Genomic DNA, 18,882 nt, shown 5'->3' on the forward strand with positions numbered 1-18,882 from the left:
AATTCTTACAAATTAAAAAGCTTAACATTATTTTCAGACAGCTAAATTTCCTTAATTTCGTAAAAATGAATTCAAGTTAATTTGGAAAGTGTTAATACTGCCCCCCGAAGAAAGGGAAATCATATATATAAAATTATATGCTCAAAACACCATTTGTATTTGCGAAATTTTAAAAATTGCGCTACTTTTAAAATATTTCCACGGTTTTATTAAATTTAGCTGTTTTTGAAAATAAATGTTACTTTTTCGTTACATCAACTTATATTTTAGGTCTGTTCCACGAGCTACTCGTAGTAACTTTGATTAACACTATGTATACCGAAGTGCGTTCCATCAGCAGATTTTCGAGTAAATGAGATCATCTGAGAGAGCGTAACATCCCTGTCGAAATTTGATAATGCTACAAAGACTTTATTCGTACATTTTATTTCAATTAAAATTTGTGTGATGTGTGAATCAGCTGTTTTGGTTTGAATTTAAATTTTTGTATTGTTTATTTGCGTTCTCACCAGTTTTTACACTAAACTGTTCAATGAAAATCTGTGTAAAGAGCATAATTTACCACTTTATTCGTGTTACGCTCTTAGTTTGTACTCTACTTATGTTTTACTTGAGTTTTACTACGAGTGGTGGAACATACCTATAATCTGTTTACCATTGAAAAAACATTATTTACACATATATTGTAAATTTTTAATTAAAATTTTTGCTTTCAAGTCAAAATTGTTTTATTTTTGTTACACATTTTTTTCCAGTTATAATTCATATTAATCAAAGCAAGAAAATCAAAGCAAAATCAAATCATTTTATTTTTCTCTATTGCGAAACTTTTCTGACCAAAGAATATTAAAGATATTCCCTGATTGCGGTTTCAACGTAAGTTTACAAAGCCAAAAAAAATTTTTTCCTTTTGTATGGGCTGCTTACGTTTTTTCACCGAAAAAGACACGACAAAACAGAAAACGAATCGTTTTCTTGTGGCGGTGAGAATCGGTGAATTCAAAGCGGTTAAACTAAACTATTGTGGAAGTATTATTCTAAGTGAAAATAATATGCATTTATTTTGGAGGGATAGGTAAAATTATTACCTATTATATATTATGATAATCAGATAACAATATGTATTTTACTGTGTCGTAGCACAATAACGTGAGTGTCATGCGTTTTTATTGGAATTGATATAGTATGGCGTATGCTTTTATATTGTTAAAAGTAAAAGTAAAAGTACTATAAATTATATATTTTTGTACATTCCAAATTATATTCTAATAAAAAAAATGTAATTATTGTATATAGAATATACAAAAGTTTCATGACACATAATCACGCTAGTGTAGCGAGGATCATTAAAATGTTAATGTTTTTCTATGTTAAAAGTATTTATTATTTGAGATATAAAATTTTTATTTATTCTTGTCTATTAAAATTGGTATTATAATTATTATATATAGTCCACCTCGTGCTAACACTTCACGGAATAACGTTGGAGATAGAAGGGAAAAAAGACCAAATGTAACAAAGCAACCACGGTAATAAACCAATAAAAGTAATAAAAAAAAGTAAAAGTAATCATAAGAACGCTTATAAATCGTGAATTATATATATAATTTCTATAGAGTTATAGCTGTGTATATGTTTAATAAAAATTTTTTATTTTATTATAATTTGATATATTATTTGCGCTATACGTATTTTATTTGTTAAGAGAACTAATGGGCAAATACGTATATTCGTATTTTTATCAAATATAATTGCAATAGTTCTAACTATACAGATTTTTATATATATATTTTACATTAAATGTTTTTAATATAAATATTAATCCGATTATATTAAATAGTTCTGTTAGTAAAAGTTCTGTTTGATATATATATATATATATATATTCTATATTTTTTTGTTGTACTTTTGAAAGCATATAAATTCTTTATTTATATTATTTTAAATGAATTTAATTTAATTTCTTAAAATAATTATATTTATATTAAAAATCTGTGTAATATATTTATAATATCAATATATTATTACAAAAATTATATTAAATAGATTATAAATATATATTGTATTATCCAAAAAAAAAAAGTAACTCCAATTGCTGTAAATGGCCAAGTCAGAACGATGTTCCCAACAGACTTCAACAGATCCATTTAAACCAAGATTATTTCTTAGAAATAATTTTAAAATCGAAATTTTACGAGTGGCAACGCCTTTCAAAAAGAAAATCAAAATCAGCTTTTGTTTTCATATTTTCCATAAAGAAAAACTAAGAAATTTTCAATTGCGCAGGTTTCAAGTCAAAAAAAGAAATAAATCATCTAAAAGAGTTCCAAAATTAAAAAACAAAAACACAATAAAAATTGTAAAATAAATATCATTGCACTATCAAATATTAAAATATTAATATTTTGTGCGAATTACTTTTAATTTGAATTACTTTAAGCAGCAAAAAAGTAAGAATGGATCAAGATGCATGCCTCGCAGTTGAGAAGGAACTTGACCGCGTTATGACTAGGTTTGATGAATTGCAAGAATCCACCGGAGCTTGCTTTGTTGAGGTTGCAACGTTGTATGAAGATTTGTTGGAAACATTGCATAAAGCCGAACAAGAAATGGTAAACATTTACAATACAAGTACACAAGTGGATGGACCAGGTGATATTGAGATGTCGGATGAATCGGACATGCAAGTGGAAATGGAACGTATGTTTTCTTAAAACAATTAATTAAATATAAAAATAAAAATATTCTATTCACAATAATTATTTATATTTTAGCTGCTCCTGCTCGTTTATCAGAGCCACAAATAAATAATATTTTGGATACATTACGCAAAGCTAATGAGAGAGTACAACAATTATCGATAAATCATAGAGATATACATGGCACCGTATCGAAAGTTGGAAAAGTGATTGATCGTAATTTTGTTTCAGATTATACAGCCATAACACGTATTGATGCACTACAAGATGATCATAATATGATGTTATTAAATAAAGTTATGGCTAAGCATTATTGTCGTCAAGGTATGGATGATGTAGCACAGCTACTCATTAAAGAATCTGGTATGCCAGAAGAAATGGCACAAGAGGTTTTTGCTTCAGAAAGCAGTTTTGCTGAAGTTTATAGCATTTGGAAAGCTATACAACAACAGGAATTGGGACCTGCATTAGAATGGGCTGCACGTTATTCCAATGAATTAATTGCAAAGAATTCATCGTTGGAATTTAAATTACATCGTTTAGCATTTCTTCAGATTGTATCGCGCGGCATGGATGCACAAGCTGAGGCAATCGCTTATGCCAGAAATAATTTTTCAAAATTTATTGATCGTTTCGAAACTGAAATACCAACTTTAATGGGTTGTTTTATATATCTTCCATTGGGCATTGAGAAATCACCATATGCACATTTAATTTCTCCAGAAATTTGGACTGAAGCTTCATATATATTTATGAAAGATGCTTGCAATACGCTTGGTATAAGCAAGAATTCTGCATTGTCAGTTGTTATCAACGCTGGATGTACTGCTTTACCGGCACTGTTGAATATAAAACAAGTAAGATATCATAGACGTGTGCGAGTTAGGCTAAGTTGCGTTCTAAATGAGGAAAATTCTATGTTGTGCCGATAATGTAGTGATGTGTCGATACGTGTTCATAAATGACTAAATGTGTGCAGTGCAAAAAATCCCAAAAAAGCTCCCATTTGGTTTAGCATCAACTTAGCCTAACTCCCACACGTCCCATATTTATTTAATATATTTAATTTATTTTACAATTGTTTAAGAGATATTAAAATATTATAGAATTGTATATTAGTTAATTAAGATATTATTAAGGCATTAGGGTACGTAAAATCCAAAAATGCTTCTTGGAAAAGAGCATAATGAATTGCTGTTCAGGCCATACGATCCTGTATGTTACTCAGATGGGTAAATCAATAGAATAATGTTTTGTAGAACCCTTCCTTCCAACTATCCTTAATCCACTCTTACTCCGTGACAATCCACTCTCCTCTAATACTAGAGGAGAGTGGAGGGATATTCTCCTCAACCCATCCCTTTACCCCAATTCCCCGCACAACCATCACCCATCCATATCCTAACTGATATATTCGTATTGTAAATCCTTTTATGTAATCTGATTTTAAATCCCAGCGGATTACCACCACAATAACCCACATCCTAATTACGTGTTTGTGATTTTTTTCATGTTATCTGCTTGATAGATATTCGCAGGTTACAATAACAACAACAACGTTAGATATAGATCATTTAAGAAGTCATATACTTGAAAAAAAAATTGTAAGCAGTAGACGCGAAATTTACAAGGAATGTGGAAGGAAGAAAATTCGGTCTACCTTTTCCCTGACCCACCTACCTAGACTTGGAATAACTAAAGATATATTCTCGAGGTCTCGAGAAATATTTCGAATACCTTGCATTCATTGATATCATTGCAAGTATTTAATTCCTTTTTATTAAGAGCTGTTTGTGGAGTCCATTTTGGGTGTAGAGAACGATACTTAGTCGTCAAACTTGACGAGTGGTGCCGTGACGTAAATCAGGCCATACTTGGAACCTGCCTGATAGTACTAGAATACATTTGTTATATATAGATTATAATTCTATTAATTATATATCATTCTTTTAATTGTATATTATTCTTTTATATATATATAGGTTATGCAGTCTCGCCAAGTGTTGAGCATTTGGAGTGGACGTGATGAGCTGCCAATTGAAATTGAATTGGATCCTGAAAATCGTTATCATTCAATATTTGCTTGTCCCATATTACGACAGCAAACCACTGAAGATAATCCGCCAAAGAGATTAACTTGTGGGCATGTGATTTCAAATGATGCTTTACATAAACTTAGCAATGCACATATACTAAAATGTCCATACTGCCCGGTAGAACAAAACGCTGATGAAGCAGTTCGTATTTATTTTTAAGTTGTATGGAATAAATATACATTCTAATTCAATGCGCCTCCTATAATGCAAATATAATGGGTGATTATATTATATTTATAATATCTACACAACAAACGTGTGCCAACACAGCGCAGAAATTTATTTTAAGTTATTTTAATAAGTTAAACGTATTTGTTTTTATAGAAGCCATTCGCACTTTATGAAATGGTTTACCAACGAATTAAGAAAATTTTAATTTCTTTTGTATTTATTTTGAAAATTTCGAGAAATAAATTTAGTTTTTAGTATGTAAACAAATTTGTTTGTTTTTTTATTTGTTTTTCTTAACATATAACTTACTCTATAAGTATTTAACAATTTAGCATGTTATTCAATATCAACGTTTATGTCTTGAAGAGTGGCGTTTCGATGTCAGGCAGACTCAGTTCACCATGATTGTGTATAAGTTTAAATAAACCGGTTCCAATTGAGGCAGGCATACCGAGAATGATACGCTCAGACACACCATCGATGGCATCGGTTTGACCGTAGTAAGCTGCATCGAATAAGTGATCCGAAGTTTTTTCAAACTAAAAAATCATAAAATATAATAAAATAAACGATATTCAATATTTAATAAAACTTACAGAGGCTAAATTAAATACACTTTCACGCATTTTAGCTAAACCATGACGTGTTATGCCTAAAACTTCACCACGCGATGTCATTTGACTGGCTAATAACATGATATGTCGGTGATCTACACTCATACCATGTCCTTCCATGACCTCTGTAATTTCAGTCATAATTGTGGTGCGCGCAGCCTCTATACCTAACGTATTATAGACTTCCCAAATATTGTTACTTTTCGTGCGCGAACCTATAACTCCATATGTTGCCATAACATCACGCAAACCTGCGCCCTCAATACATAGTTTGTATGTTGGTGGTGTGCGTGTATCGTCTATCGCAATGACAGCGCGAGATATGTTGGATAAACCAGCAACCACAACATTTGGTATAGCAGTTGTTAAACGTTGCATTTCTGCATTAAGTGCGGAACCGTGTTTGGAGGAGTCTATGTGTACTGTTAGCACAGAGGCACCTATAATATCAACCAATGCCGGCTTCACACGCAGTTTTGAAGTACAAATACTAAAAATGTTATAAAATTTGGAATTTTAATATTTCTTTAAAAATAGTAAGGGATTTACTTACGAGTAACGTATAGTCTCTGCATTTATTTCCAAGCCCAGAACCTTTATACGACTCAAATCTAAACGAATAACCAGGAAACAATCATTTGGTCTGTAGACTTCCTCTATATATGATGAAACCTAAGTTTGGAAAGAACAAATATATTAAATAAAATTAAAAATTATTTAAGAATTTCTTACTTCTCCTAATGTGGTTTTCTCAATACGTGCTTTCACCTTACGTGCATGCTCCATGCTTGTATTATTTTCTATTTCCGCTGTAATCACTGGTGTCGATATAGTTTTTGTTGCATTGATGATTTCAACAATACGAGGAACACCCTAAAAAATTAATTATAATTATAATACATGTGAAACTCTGTTGAAGGTTAGGTTGAGTTGGAGAGCCGGCTTTATACCTAAAGTCCATTCCGTGGTATCACAACAGTATTACATTCACAATAACATGATATCAAATGCAAGTGAAAGTAAACCAGTTTGACGAGTCTATTTATTTGGACAAATCCCTAATTTTGCAGAATGACAGCTTTATCAGATCGGTATGAAAAGGACATTGAGACAAATGGTGGAGTACCGTTTCCTGCTTATCCGCAGAGCCACAATATTGACAAAATGATAATGACATGATGTACACCAAGTCTCATAGTATGTCCCTCTACTGCGCAGTAAACCGTCAGCATCGATACCGTAGTGCCGAGCAGATCACGCTTAAGTTAAAGCAGCTAACTTGTACGTTTCTTAAAGAGTTTAAATCAGGGCGATTTTTACATCTAACAGGAGTTTTCATCTGTCCAAGTTTCTATTAATATATAAATTTAGGCAAGAGGAAGGTTCCAATAACGACCGTTTTACGGGGTCCACGCCTTATAGCGACTCGTCAACCACGACGATCAAGTACCATTCACCATCCCCCAAAATGGATTTTATAAGCAGATCCCAGTGAGTTATAACAACAATAACAGACAGAAAAATGTTTTCTTATATAAAAGAAATATATTAATGTTGTTATTTTAGCTTAGATGAAACCTCTGTTGTTGTATAACCCTACTTAGTTATTATTTCTTACAAATATGAATCGTAAGAACGAGCAGGTCCTGCGGCCCAAAACACCTTGTCTATTAAAGACAAAACAGTGGCACTCATTCAACCTACTTAGTTATTATTTCTTACAAATACGAATCGTAAGAACGAGCAGGTCCTGCGGCCCAAAACACCTTGTCTATTAAAGACAAAACAGTGGCACTCATTCAACCTAACCGAAACCGAAAAGCAGGTTTCTTTAGGATACAGCAATAACAACAACATAAACCCTCAATGGAAATTGTAAGTAATACTTGGTCATTGAAAGCAAGCATACTTGGTCATCATACCTCAATAATATTGACAATGATTAATATTGACAATAAAAATGTTACACCCTATAGATAATAATTTGACCAACCTGTGTAATGTTCATAGATGCAACACCAGCAAAATGGAAAGTTTTTAATGTCATTTGGGTGCCTGGTTCACCAATACTTTGTGCTGCTATAGCACCCACTGCAGTTCCAGGTTCGGTCACAGCCATATTGTATTTATTATCAACCATACGTAAGAAAGAACGTATTTGACCTTCTGTCAGTCTTCCAATTTCATGTCTTAACTTATGATGCTGATATTTCTTATGAATACTGTAGATTTGTAAAGTAACCTTTTGCATAAATGTTCTGTAATTAATAAAAAAAAAATAATAATTAAAGAATATCAGCACAGTGTATATACCCTCAAATAATACTAACAAAATAGTGTGTTGAAAGTCCTTACGACTCTTTGAAAATTCTTCTTCTTCTAAAATTTTTTTGGTCGTTTGCATTATATCCTCAGCTCGAAGTGGTGGTTCATTACGATAAGGATGAGTAGCTTGTAAATGATTATATTGACGTACCATATCCACTGGCTTATTTTTTACTTCCATATGTACAGGATCTAAACCATCACCACCATAAGTTAGTTCAACAATTTCACCAATAGCATTTCGTACGGAACCATCGTAATGTACAACTAAATCTTCAAGACACTATAAAGAAAATTAAAAAAATTTTTATAGATTTATGGATCATAAGAATTTATTTTGGTCTCCCACTTTCTACTTCTTTCTATCAATGTCTCTTTGTCACTCTCTTCTTATTTGAGTCATTCTTCTTTGTCAGTATGAGTACACCGCGATTTAGAAAATCTTTTGTACACCCATTAATCAACATAGCACTGTAGCAGTCCTAGACTATTTATAAGTCTATATATAAAACCATTTATAACAATAGCTAACTCAAAAGTCCAGTCTTATAAATAACTTGTTCTGCGTTCAACCTCAACGAGGCATATGTAAAGAATTTGCTCAAAGGTTTCCTGACAGGGTCGAAGGTTTGTGCGTTTAACCTCAACGGAACATATGTAAAGCACATGCTCAAAGGTTTCCTTGCAGAGTCTCAAGAATCATCTTTTATTTGTCTTATCTTTTTAGGTGGTAATTCAGTCTTTGTATACATGGTTAAGATATAATATTATAATGAGAATATAGATTTACCTTAACTAAACGGCGTTGCAAGTAACCAGTTTCAGCAGTTTTTACAGCAGTATCGACCAAACCCTCACGACCAGCCATTGTATGGAAAAAGAACTCCGTGGGCGTTAGACCAGAGTAGAAACTGTTTTGTACGAAACCACGAGCAGCAGGAATTGCAGCTGATTTTATAATATATATTTAAAATAAATAATTCCGGCATATATAATATTTATATTTCTAACTTACAAAATTTCTCGAAATGTGGTAGAGCACGATCTTCAAAACCATTTGGTACTCTTTTACCATTGATGGCTTGCTGACCCACACAAGCTATCATTTGTGATATATTAATATTTGAACCTTTCGAACCGGAAAGTGCCATTATAAGTGCACTATTTGTGGGATGTAGTTCACGGAAACAAGCTTTGGCCGCTTGTTCACGTATACTGGATAACTCACGTAGCATGACTGCCTCGAGTGTTTGTTCGGGTGTACAACCTGGTTGACATTGTAGTGTACCTTTTTTCATCTCCAAAATATATTCATCACATTTTCGATAACCCTTTTCCAGTAAGTTTTGCTTTTCTTCCAATAGTTTCGCACTAGGCGTGACATCACTAATACCAAATGAGAAACCACGATTTTGTATAAAGTAGGAAGCAATCTATAAATAATATTTTAATGGTTTGTAGATTAGGGTACTTCCAGTTATATTTTAATTTTAATGCAAATAATATAAAAAGCAAAATATTCATATATAAATACAATACAATTCTGAGAATTGGGTCAATGTCTGTTATCTGAATCTCTATCAAAACAATATATAAACAGAATTTCCTAAGAAGTGTTTGCAGAAGTTATTGTTCTTAACTAACAACCCACTACACTCTTATAGATTACATAGGTATAAGCTTTTATAGTGAGTTATCTGATTTGATAACAAGATTAATTGCTTTTAGTCAATTTTTGGAATGTATGCATTTCATTCAGAAAATTACCAACTGTCATAAAAATTGTTTATTAATTTACGGGAGAATTCCATATAATATTTGCATCAAAATAGTGAAATAAATTTAATTCATAATGTCAACAAATAACTTAAGAGAGTTTTTGAAGAGCGTTTATAGATGACTAGAGAAGGTATACGTCATGTCAAACTTTACCGACGGATTAATAGGTTCAACCAAAAAAGTAAGCCTATCTTATATTCTCGACAGCAGTTAAATATCGAATATTGTTGAGAGATTGTGAAAATTTGGCACTTATTCAATATAATTGAACCAAGCTAAATTCCAAAATCTTCTGTAAGTAAACCAAACTTATAATCATCAACTCACTTAACGTTTCATAAGGAGACAATTTTAGGAATCCCAACTTTACTGTAATATTATTTTATAATTATTATTTTATTTATTGTGTATAAAAAATGTTTATTTTTTAATTAATTTCCATGTGGGACATGGAAACTTCAATATCTCCTCAAAAAGATAACTCTTGTTGAGCAAGACACTTGCGGACTATGTCTAGAAAAAAATGAGACAGCGGTGCATATATTGTGCCAATGTCTAGTACTGGCAAGCAGGAGGAAGACTGTCCCAACACTATTAGGTTGGTAATGATTTGGCAGACAATCTCAAGTTAAATGAGCTGCTTGCATTAACAAACGATGTAGTTATTCAAACGGAGGCCAATCTAGCTTTAATTTAATAACGACATCCGAGAATCGAAGGGCGCAAAAGGACCCAAGTCGTTTCGTGATCTATTTCGGCTAATGCTTCATTTTAGTGGGGCCACTTGTTAGACGGTGGGCTGTCCCCACATCACACAATATATATATTAAATAAATAAATGTTTATTGCATTTTAACGTCAGTTATGTGACAGAGGTGACTACTTCACTACTATTAGAAATTATTATATTTAATAGAGAGATTTCGAAAAGTAGTGAACTAGAACAACAAAATTTTGACCATACAGCTGTTTCGAGTATTGACAAATACCCATCATCAGTAGAGATGATGATGATGGTGAGTATTTTGCAATACTCGAAACTGTTGTATTGTCAGTCAAAAATTCGATTAAAATATTATAAAAATGTTTGTTGTTGTAGTCCCATGCTGTTCAAACCCTCTCTAATAATTTTTTATTATATTTTTATATTTATTATACCTTATGTCTTTGGGATTAAAAAATTTTGTGATCTCACTGCTGTCGATTTTACTTGCTTATAGTATATTGAAAAGGATTTATAGGATCTCTGTTAAAATTATTTGAAACTTCTAAACATTGAATTAATTTTTGGTTATGAAAGCTGAGTTATAATGAAAATATCTCGTTAAGGAAAAAAAAATGTTATATTAGAATTAAATAGTAATTAACATGGACTGAAAGCAGAGGTACAATGACCAGTTAGTAATAAGTTTGATATTAGGTATGACGATATTAATATATATTTCATAGCAATAAAATCTTGAATGAAAAACCTATATAGTAAAAAAAGTAAACAATCCATAATTGTTGATAATAACAAATTAAATATGTGAAAAATTTTAATCTATTCTGATTATGACCTAATAAAAATGTAATCAATTTATTACAATAACTTCCTCTTTGTTTTGATGGATAAGAATGACATCATATCTCTTTTATTTACATGAAGATAAATATAGGTTTTTGAAGTGAATTTAGTTTAGTAACTAATATCGGTACCAACTTTCGCTCCGACAAGAATATCAGTTGTTTTGGTTTTTAATTTACATCCGTTTTGTAGCTCTGTTTTAAAAGGTAATAAATAACGAGTCATCGTAAAGCCTCACTAAATAAATAATTATCCTGAATCACTAATACTATTTCCCTTATTGGTGTATTTTGTTAGTTATTTAGTATTAAACGAAAACAAAGAACAAGTCAAACTGATGTTTTAGGTTCTTATCTAAACCATTATCGATAGCAAATCAAGCATAACCAACTACAAACCAACAACGATGATATCCCACTCATGGGAATAAGATTTTGTTGTTGTTGTAGTTCGCCGGGATTTGAAAAGCTGATAACATGTAAGGATTACAAGGCGAATATATGGGGTGAGATGTGGATGGGTGGTGTTTGGGGAGAATATAATTGAAATCAATCCGTGTCCTGTTGCAGAAACTTAGCCTCAGCAAGAGGATGATTCCAAAGATCAATTGGACTAAGATTCGTGAGCGTAGAGAGACAAGAAAACAGATGGGCGGTGTCATGGGGGTAGAGCTGCAGTTTGGGTACACAATAGGAATAGACGTGTACAACCTATCATTGCACGTAATTATAATGGATTATTTTTTTTTCATATATTTGTTACAATCTATCAGTTGATTGAGAACCAGATTCGTTATTGACATTGAAAAAAATGTTCAGTCAGTTAAAAATGAAGTTCAATAAAAGTGTACAACTATTCCATGGTGTTAAGGTCTCATAATAATGAACGTGTTTACACTTGTTTCAGACTGAAACGTCATAGTTTAGCAATTGCAATCTTATCAATGAAAAATCAAATAGATATTTGCCATAAAGTATAAAGCATTTAACGTTAATTGCTAAGTTAAAATGTTTACAAAATACAGAAGTTTGCAAAAGTTCACTCACAGTCTTGAAGACACCGTGCTCAGACCAACAGACTTGTTAAGACGGTTTTATTGAAAATATAGACGTACAGGATTAACGTTGTACTTTAGAAAGATATCGACGTTCGCGTGCGTAGTTTATTTAATACTCGTAACTATTTGTAGAAATAGAAATGAAAGTGGTTGTGGCTTTTCTGTGTTTATTGGCACTGTTAAGTGTGCTTGGAGAGAATGCAGTGGAGAGTCGTGGAATTGTAAGTGTAATTAAAAGTTTGAAAATTTAATAATATAAAATTTTATTCGTATGTTAGGAGGGACGTATCATATCTGGTACACCAGCTGCATTGGGTCAACTCCCTTGGCAGGTAATTTTAAAGAGAGATGAAATGGACGATTTACTTTGTGGTGGTTCTATTATTGCAAATAATTGGGTGTTGACCGCAGCTCATTGCACTTATGGTTTAAGTTCTATTTATTTAATATTTGGAACTATCTTATTGGATGATAGCAAAGCAGTTTCGATGACCTCTACTAGCATGTACATACACGACAATTATTCTAGTGCCACTTTGAATAATGATGTTTCTTTAATTCAATTGCCACAACCTTTGCAATTTTCCAATACAATTCAGCCTATTGCCTTGGTGCCATCAACAATGGCGAGTGAGAGTTTTATTGGCACGGTGGCAATTATAGCGGGATTTGGTCTGGTAGATGATGAGTACATGGATTTCTCACAAACTTTACTTTATGCACGAGTTGATATAATCAATAATAATGAATGCCTTAGTATATTTGGTGCAGATGTGGTCGTTAAATCAACTTTATGTGCAAAAGGTGATAATGGCAGTAACATGTCAATTTGCAGTGGAGATTCAGGCGGTCCATTAATAGCACGTGACGCTAATGGTAACTATATGCAAATTGGTATTAATTCATTTGTGGCACAAGATATGTGTACGGAAGGTTATCCATCTGGTTATGTGCGATTGACATCCTTCCTTGATTACATACAAAAAATAACAAATATCAATTTTAGTTGAATTTTGTTTACAGAAATTAAATTTTTTTAATAAAAAAAAAAAAATTAGCAACGTAAAACGAATATTTTTTATAAGTAAAAAAGGAAATTAAAATTATTATTTTTCTTTTTTATAAAAGGTTTAATTATTAATTTCGTATATCTCAGATAAGATAGAGTTTATAAAACACAACGTGCAGACGTTAATACATAAATACGAAATTATCTGATTTGTTTTAGATTTTTAATTTATATTAAAATAATAAAATAGAATACAAATCATTTAATTTGATTTATTTATGTTAAAAATAAGTATTGAATTTCGTTGGGGGAATTTTCAACAGGTGAGCTGATAAGAGCACGACATTTTGTAGTGATAAGTTAAACTTGTAGTGGCAAGTACAACAATTACAAGAATTCAATAAGAAATAATGCAAATTTAATTACAAACATAAAGTAAGTAATTAAGTAAATACAAACAATAAACAACAATGACGCAAATTTTCAAGAAATTGCATGTAAATATAATCAGAGAAAATTTTGTAGGAATTTTGTATACAACTTTAAATAGAAGAAAAAGTAAAGACACTGCATTGTCTTGTAGGAATTTATAAATAAAACAGTAAAGACTTCAATTAACTAATATTAATAAACTCATCCGCAGCAAACATTTAATAAAAATTATATAAAACACATAATTATGTGCTCCATTATATGGAACACACATTAAAAGCATTCGCTTTCAACGCGATTCGAAATCGGAACTTGTAGCCAATGCTCTCAAGGTTGCTAGACACTAGACTGCTGAGGCTACCATTAAAATTTCAAATACATTAAATAAAAATTTTATGGGACACTTTTCTAACTTCTACGATAGCAACGATAGTGATTGCTAATCACTACACTACTGAGGCTACCAAAAAAATTACAAAATTATATGTAACCATAATACAAAAGAATCAGTACATAAAACTTACTCTAGCCAAACGCCACATGCATATTGTAGCATAGCTTTCTCCGTAGTCTCTCAAAATCACATAAAATATACAATTTTTACTACTCGAACCCAAAGTGGTTTTATCCATAGACCCGCAAAGTAATTCAGAATTTCTAATCACAACCCCTAAAGCAAAAAAAAAAATTTATCTATCATTTCTCAAAGTTAATTAAAACTTATCAAATACTCACATGAATCATTAACGCACATATCAAAGTTAGAGGTATAATTTCGTCCTTTGGTTATTAAATTAACTTGTACAGGACATGTTTTATTGGGACGCATAAGTAAACTGAATATTTGTTTGCCAGTCCATAATTTGCGTGGTTTTAAAATCGCTGGTTTTGGCATATCAATTCGCATACTTCTATTAGATAATGCCATAAAGCAAGCAGCTAATTGCATAGCCTGTTCCTTAGTTAGGAATTGATCTTTTTGCGTTAGTAAATAGCCACCAGTTATGAAATCTTGTGTAGCAGCAATAAGTATTTCACCATTTTTGGGTGTAACTAAATTCGACATATTACCCATAAGTATTAAAGCTTCCGCACGCGCTTCCTCAGTTTGTGGTAAATGCAAATTCATTTCATCACCATCAAAATCTGCATTATAAGGCGTACAAGCGCATTCATTAAAACGAAAAGTTCGTTGTGGTTGCACCACAGCACGATGGCACATGATGGACATTTTATGTAGCGATGGCTGTCTGTTGAAGAGCACAACATCACCATCGTTTAGATGACGTTCCACTATATCACCACATTTTAAATCATGTGCTACTTTATCACGATTACCATAAGCTAGATATTTTTTAAATGATGAACCACGTTGTTGTACATAATTAGCGCCAGGATGCTTTTGTGTGCCATTCTTGACAAGTAATTTCATTTTTATAATATTAGCTGGATTAACACGTTCTGGATAGGTTAAGATTTTAGCAACACGTTCAGGTACACCTACTTCGTGTATCATTAAATTGGGATCAGGAGATATGACAGTACGTCCTGAAAAATCTACACGCTTGCCAGATAGATTACCACGAAAGCGACCTTGTTTGCCTTTCAAACGTTGCACAATGCCACGTGTGGTTTTCTTTGGAGCCATATTAAGTGGTATACCAGATATTTCACTGTGAAAGTAAAGCGCAACATGTAATTGTAAGAAGTCCCAATCCTCTTGTATCAACTCGATTTTACCACCACCGGACATATGTTTTTGTATAACATCATTTATAAGTAAAATTTCACTTTGTTTCATAGTCAAATCATCTTCAGTGCTAAACGAAATTATAAATTAATTAATATTAATTGTTTTTTAAATTAATATTATTACAGTCAAATTTCCATAACTGCAAGTACCATTTGGCAAAGAAAAGGTTCGACTTAAGATTTTTTTTGTAATTGTAAGTAATTTGCTCTCTAAACCCTATTGCACTCTATTTAGTTTGAGTTATAGAAAATTCGACTTATAGCAGTTTCAGTTACAGATGTTTGACTGTATATTTAGCATACTTACGTGCCAGCTTTTATTTCCGATAGTACTGACGGACGTATACAAACTGGTGGCACAAATACTCTAGTAACTATTAAATTAGTTGGACTAGCAGATTCAGCAGTCATACCAAGCAATGGTATATCATTTTTGGGTATACTTTTAAATAACTCTAAAACAGTTAAAGGATTTAATTCCTCCACTTGATTATAGCTGGGTATCATATTATGCAGTTCACGATTATTTTCAGTAGCTTGCAGCAATTCATCTAAAGCATTAGAAAAAATTGAATCCGTTTTCTTGCCTTTGTATGGATCATGCAATATTTTCAAAAGGCCCGGTCCCTTCTTTACACCACCATTCATTGCATCACAATTTGGGCATTTGGTTTGTTTCTTAGCTTTTGTTAACACTTGTCCATGTATAGCTTTTTTTGATAAGTATGATAAATTTGGATTAAGCAATTTATTTTCATAAATTTTTTTATCAACATTCTTTAACATCACATGCGAACAACTTTTACATATCATTTGTAATATAGATATTGTTGCTCTAAAATGTCCAACATGAAAAACAGGCAAAGCTAAATCTAAGTAACCGAAATGACCGATACATTCGTTAAGCCCTTGCCCGCAAGTGTCACATGTCGCATCTTTTGTGCTGACACCCTGTAAATAAAAATTTTTTATAATAATCTGTTAAGCAGAAAAGTACAAAATTTTACCATGCGTTTATCCAATACACCATATGGAACAGGTTCTCTTTGTCCTTGATATAGGTTTTTGGAAATAATTCGCAAATGTGCCTCCTGCTGAATTTCTTCAGGACTACTTATGGCAAATTGCACGTGGGAGCTGTTATAAACAATGTTATGTATAACATATTATTAATAACTTCATAACTTTACTTACATTTTTTTAATAACATCAGCTTCTCTAAACTGTTCTTTAGGCATTTTCGTAATTTGTTCTTATATTTAAGTGAAATAAAATAAAAGTATTTATGTTTTCACTTATCAAAGAACTGGCGGCATTGCGAAATGTCAAATGTTTTGTTTTTGTTCTATAATGCGATGTAAACAAATGTAAAAGAAGAAGAGAACATGTTTAAGTGTTGCCACTTAGAAACAAAGCGCATTATTCAAAGAAATTTTAAAATTAATATATGCTTAAGCAATTATTAGTAGTAATCCGTGTATTTGTGTAATTATCTCTATAATTTGTAACAGTTAGTTACATTTTCTAAAAAATCTATATAGTTATAATAACGTTAAAAGAGAACAATTATTTTGTAATTATTTTTTATTAAATAATAAAATCTTAAAATTTTCCAATATGGCATTCATACATGCATTCATATTGAGAAGAAATTGAAAGCCCAAACCAAATTATTGAATATATTTTACATAAAAAATTATATAATTTCTGAAGTTGAAGCAATTTTTACCATTTATTTTTTATTTCTTAATCTAAAATAATTTTATTACATTGATTTTAAATTATAATGCTGTTCGCTTGGTCTTTTGCTCTACTTTCCACTGATTTCATTGCCATGTAAAAAAATTCACATTATTTTTTCAAAGGAATCAACAAAATTTTTATAATTATTGACTATAAGCTTATAGTGTTTTCGTTTGGTAAATTTGGATTCAATCTATATTTGCTCTCGATCTGTCTTATTCTTCCCAATCAAACATTTTTAGAGTAATCTAACATTTATGTAGTTGTGTTAGTAAACATTTAAGTTTTTCATAAATTGATATATCAAATCAAATTACACTTTATTTATCAAGTCATATAAAACAACAGTTAATTTTAGGGTAATCTTCCTACTCTAGCAAAATATCTAGTGTTATAAATTCAACTCTAGTGATATACATTTCGATGGAAAATTAAACATCGAGTATAAAAATTGCATTAAAAGTAAATCTCGATTGAAAAACTTATCCGAGACTTACAAATTGAAAACAATATTAGTATTAGAGTAACAATTTTTGAGTTCCATAAGCATAGCTTTGTAAAGATTTTGTATGAAAAAAGACATGATTATTGCATATAGATATGTAGAGTGATTTGAGTAAACGCATTATTATGATTAAACTATATAATTAATTATGTTGTTAATAATTTGTTGTTAATTTCTAATCAATAAGCTGTAAAATTTAATTTTTTCGAAAGTGTCACATTTGTCGAATTTAAGCTTTCGAAACGTGACGATTACAAATAATATAAACATTAAAATAGCAGATTTTTAATTTCTCTGAAAGTAGCTTACTGTTATTTTATTTTAATAGTTTAACTTAAAGGCCAACAAAATAGTGTTCTAAAATAAAGTCAAAAGTAATTTCTTTTATAAATTCTAAGTTATATTTAATATGAGATACATATATTTATAATATACTTTATTTCTATTTACAGCTCAAAAATTATTTATGGAAGAAAATTCTGACTTCAATTTCTACTATTCTACACGCAAATTAAGTGAACCTAAAGTCAAAATAAAGAATATGTGCTAAAATACCTAACAATTATTAATAATTCGCGAAAAGTTATCGAATAAAATTGCAATATATAAAAACATTTGAAATCAAAAGTAAATTTATTAAAAATATAGTAAAAATTAAATAATTTGCAAAATAAAAATGCAGTCTGCATTATTTTTCCTTTTTATTTCATTCCCAAAAAATAGTTTGTTTTTATTTGCAATTTGCTTTCCAATGTCATTCGTCATATTTTTTGTTTGTTTTGATCTTTACTTCCATATAAACTATGGTTGCCACACTGGAATGTTTCGAATCAGTCATACGGATTTCATAAGATAACATATTAGGTCTGTTCCACGAGCTGCTCGTAATAACTTTCAGTCACTCCATGTATGCACAATTTCGAACTGTTTATTTTAATTGTATTAATTGTTATTATAATAATTTGTTACCGGGCTAATTGGTCAAATTTAAATATATATCAGTGTCTTTTTATTTATATTTAAATTTGACCAATTAGCCCGGTAACAAATTATTATAATAATAATTTTTGGTCATAAATATATGTATTAATTGTTGTAAATAAATTAATAATTAAATGTACCTAAAAAAAAAC

General features: G+C 30.8%; 3 protein-coding genes across 7 annotated transcripts; 2 read left to right on the forward strand and 1 right to left on the reverse strand.

Annotated features, from left to right (window-relative positions):
- Positions 1 to 761: 761 nt before the first annotated feature.
- Positions 762 to 5,195, forward strand: LOC119670031 (E3 ubiquitin-protein ligase RMND5A). Of its 5 annotated transcripts, none has more exons than XM_038080128.1 (5): positions 762 to 876; positions 1,452 to 1,529; positions 2,444 to 2,700; positions 2,775 to 3,556; positions 4,682 to 5,195. In XM_038080128.1, the coding sequence occupies exons 3-5, from the start codon at positions 2,457 to 2,459 to the stop codon at positions 4,952 to 4,954; spliced, it is 1,299 nt and encodes a 432-aa protein (XP_037936056.1). In that variant the 5' UTR covers positions 762 to 876; positions 1,452 to 1,529; positions 2,444 to 2,456; the 3' UTR covers positions 4,955 to 5,195. The 5 variants fall into 5 exon arrangements, with proteins under 5 accessions (XP_037936056.1, XP_037936058.1, XP_037936057.1 ...); XM_038080126.1 differs by lacking the exon at positions 762 to 876 and adding an exon at positions 958 to 1,075 and having other exon boundaries at positions 2,441 to 2,700; XM_038080127.1 differs by lacking the exon at positions 762 to 876 and adding an exon at positions 958 to 1,075.
- On the reverse strand, positions 5,196 to 16,848 carry LOC119670030 (DNA-directed RNA polymerase III subunit RPC1). Its single transcript, XM_038080125.1, has 13 exons — positions 16,696 to 16,848; positions 16,509 to 16,638; positions 15,809 to 16,452; positions 14,485 to 15,569; positions 14,274 to 14,419; positions 8,921 to 9,338; positions 8,696 to 8,853; positions 7,911 to 8,188; positions 7,574 to 7,838; positions 6,313 to 6,453; positions 6,134 to 6,252; positions 5,563 to 6,070; positions 5,196 to 5,505 (listed from the first exon to the last, which is right to left on the reverse strand). Exons 1-13 carry the CDS (start codon positions 16,737 to 16,739, stop codon positions 5,320 to 5,322), a joined length of 4,122 nt encoding a protein of 1,373 aa, XP_037936053.1. The 5' UTR covers positions 16,740 to 16,848; the 3' UTR covers positions 5,196 to 5,319.
- On the forward strand, positions 12,288 to 13,352 carry LOC119670032 (brachyurin). Its single transcript, XM_038080132.1, has 2 exons — positions 12,288 to 12,529; positions 12,587 to 13,352. The coding sequence occupies exons 1-2, from the start codon at positions 12,449 to 12,451 to the stop codon at positions 13,316 to 13,318; spliced, it is 813 nt and encodes a 270-aa protein (XP_037936060.1). The 5' UTR covers positions 12,288 to 12,448; the 3' UTR covers positions 13,319 to 13,352.
- Positions 16,849 to 18,882: the final 2,034 nt, after the last annotated feature.

The sequence above is a fragment of the Teleopsis dalmanni genome, chromosome 1 (assembly GCF_002237135.1).
Source record: "Teleopsis dalmanni isolate 2A chromosome 1, ASM223713v2, whole genome shotgun sequence".
NCBI classification, from domain to species: Eukaryota; Metazoa; Arthropoda; class Insecta; order Diptera; family Diopsidae; genus Teleopsis; species Teleopsis dalmanni.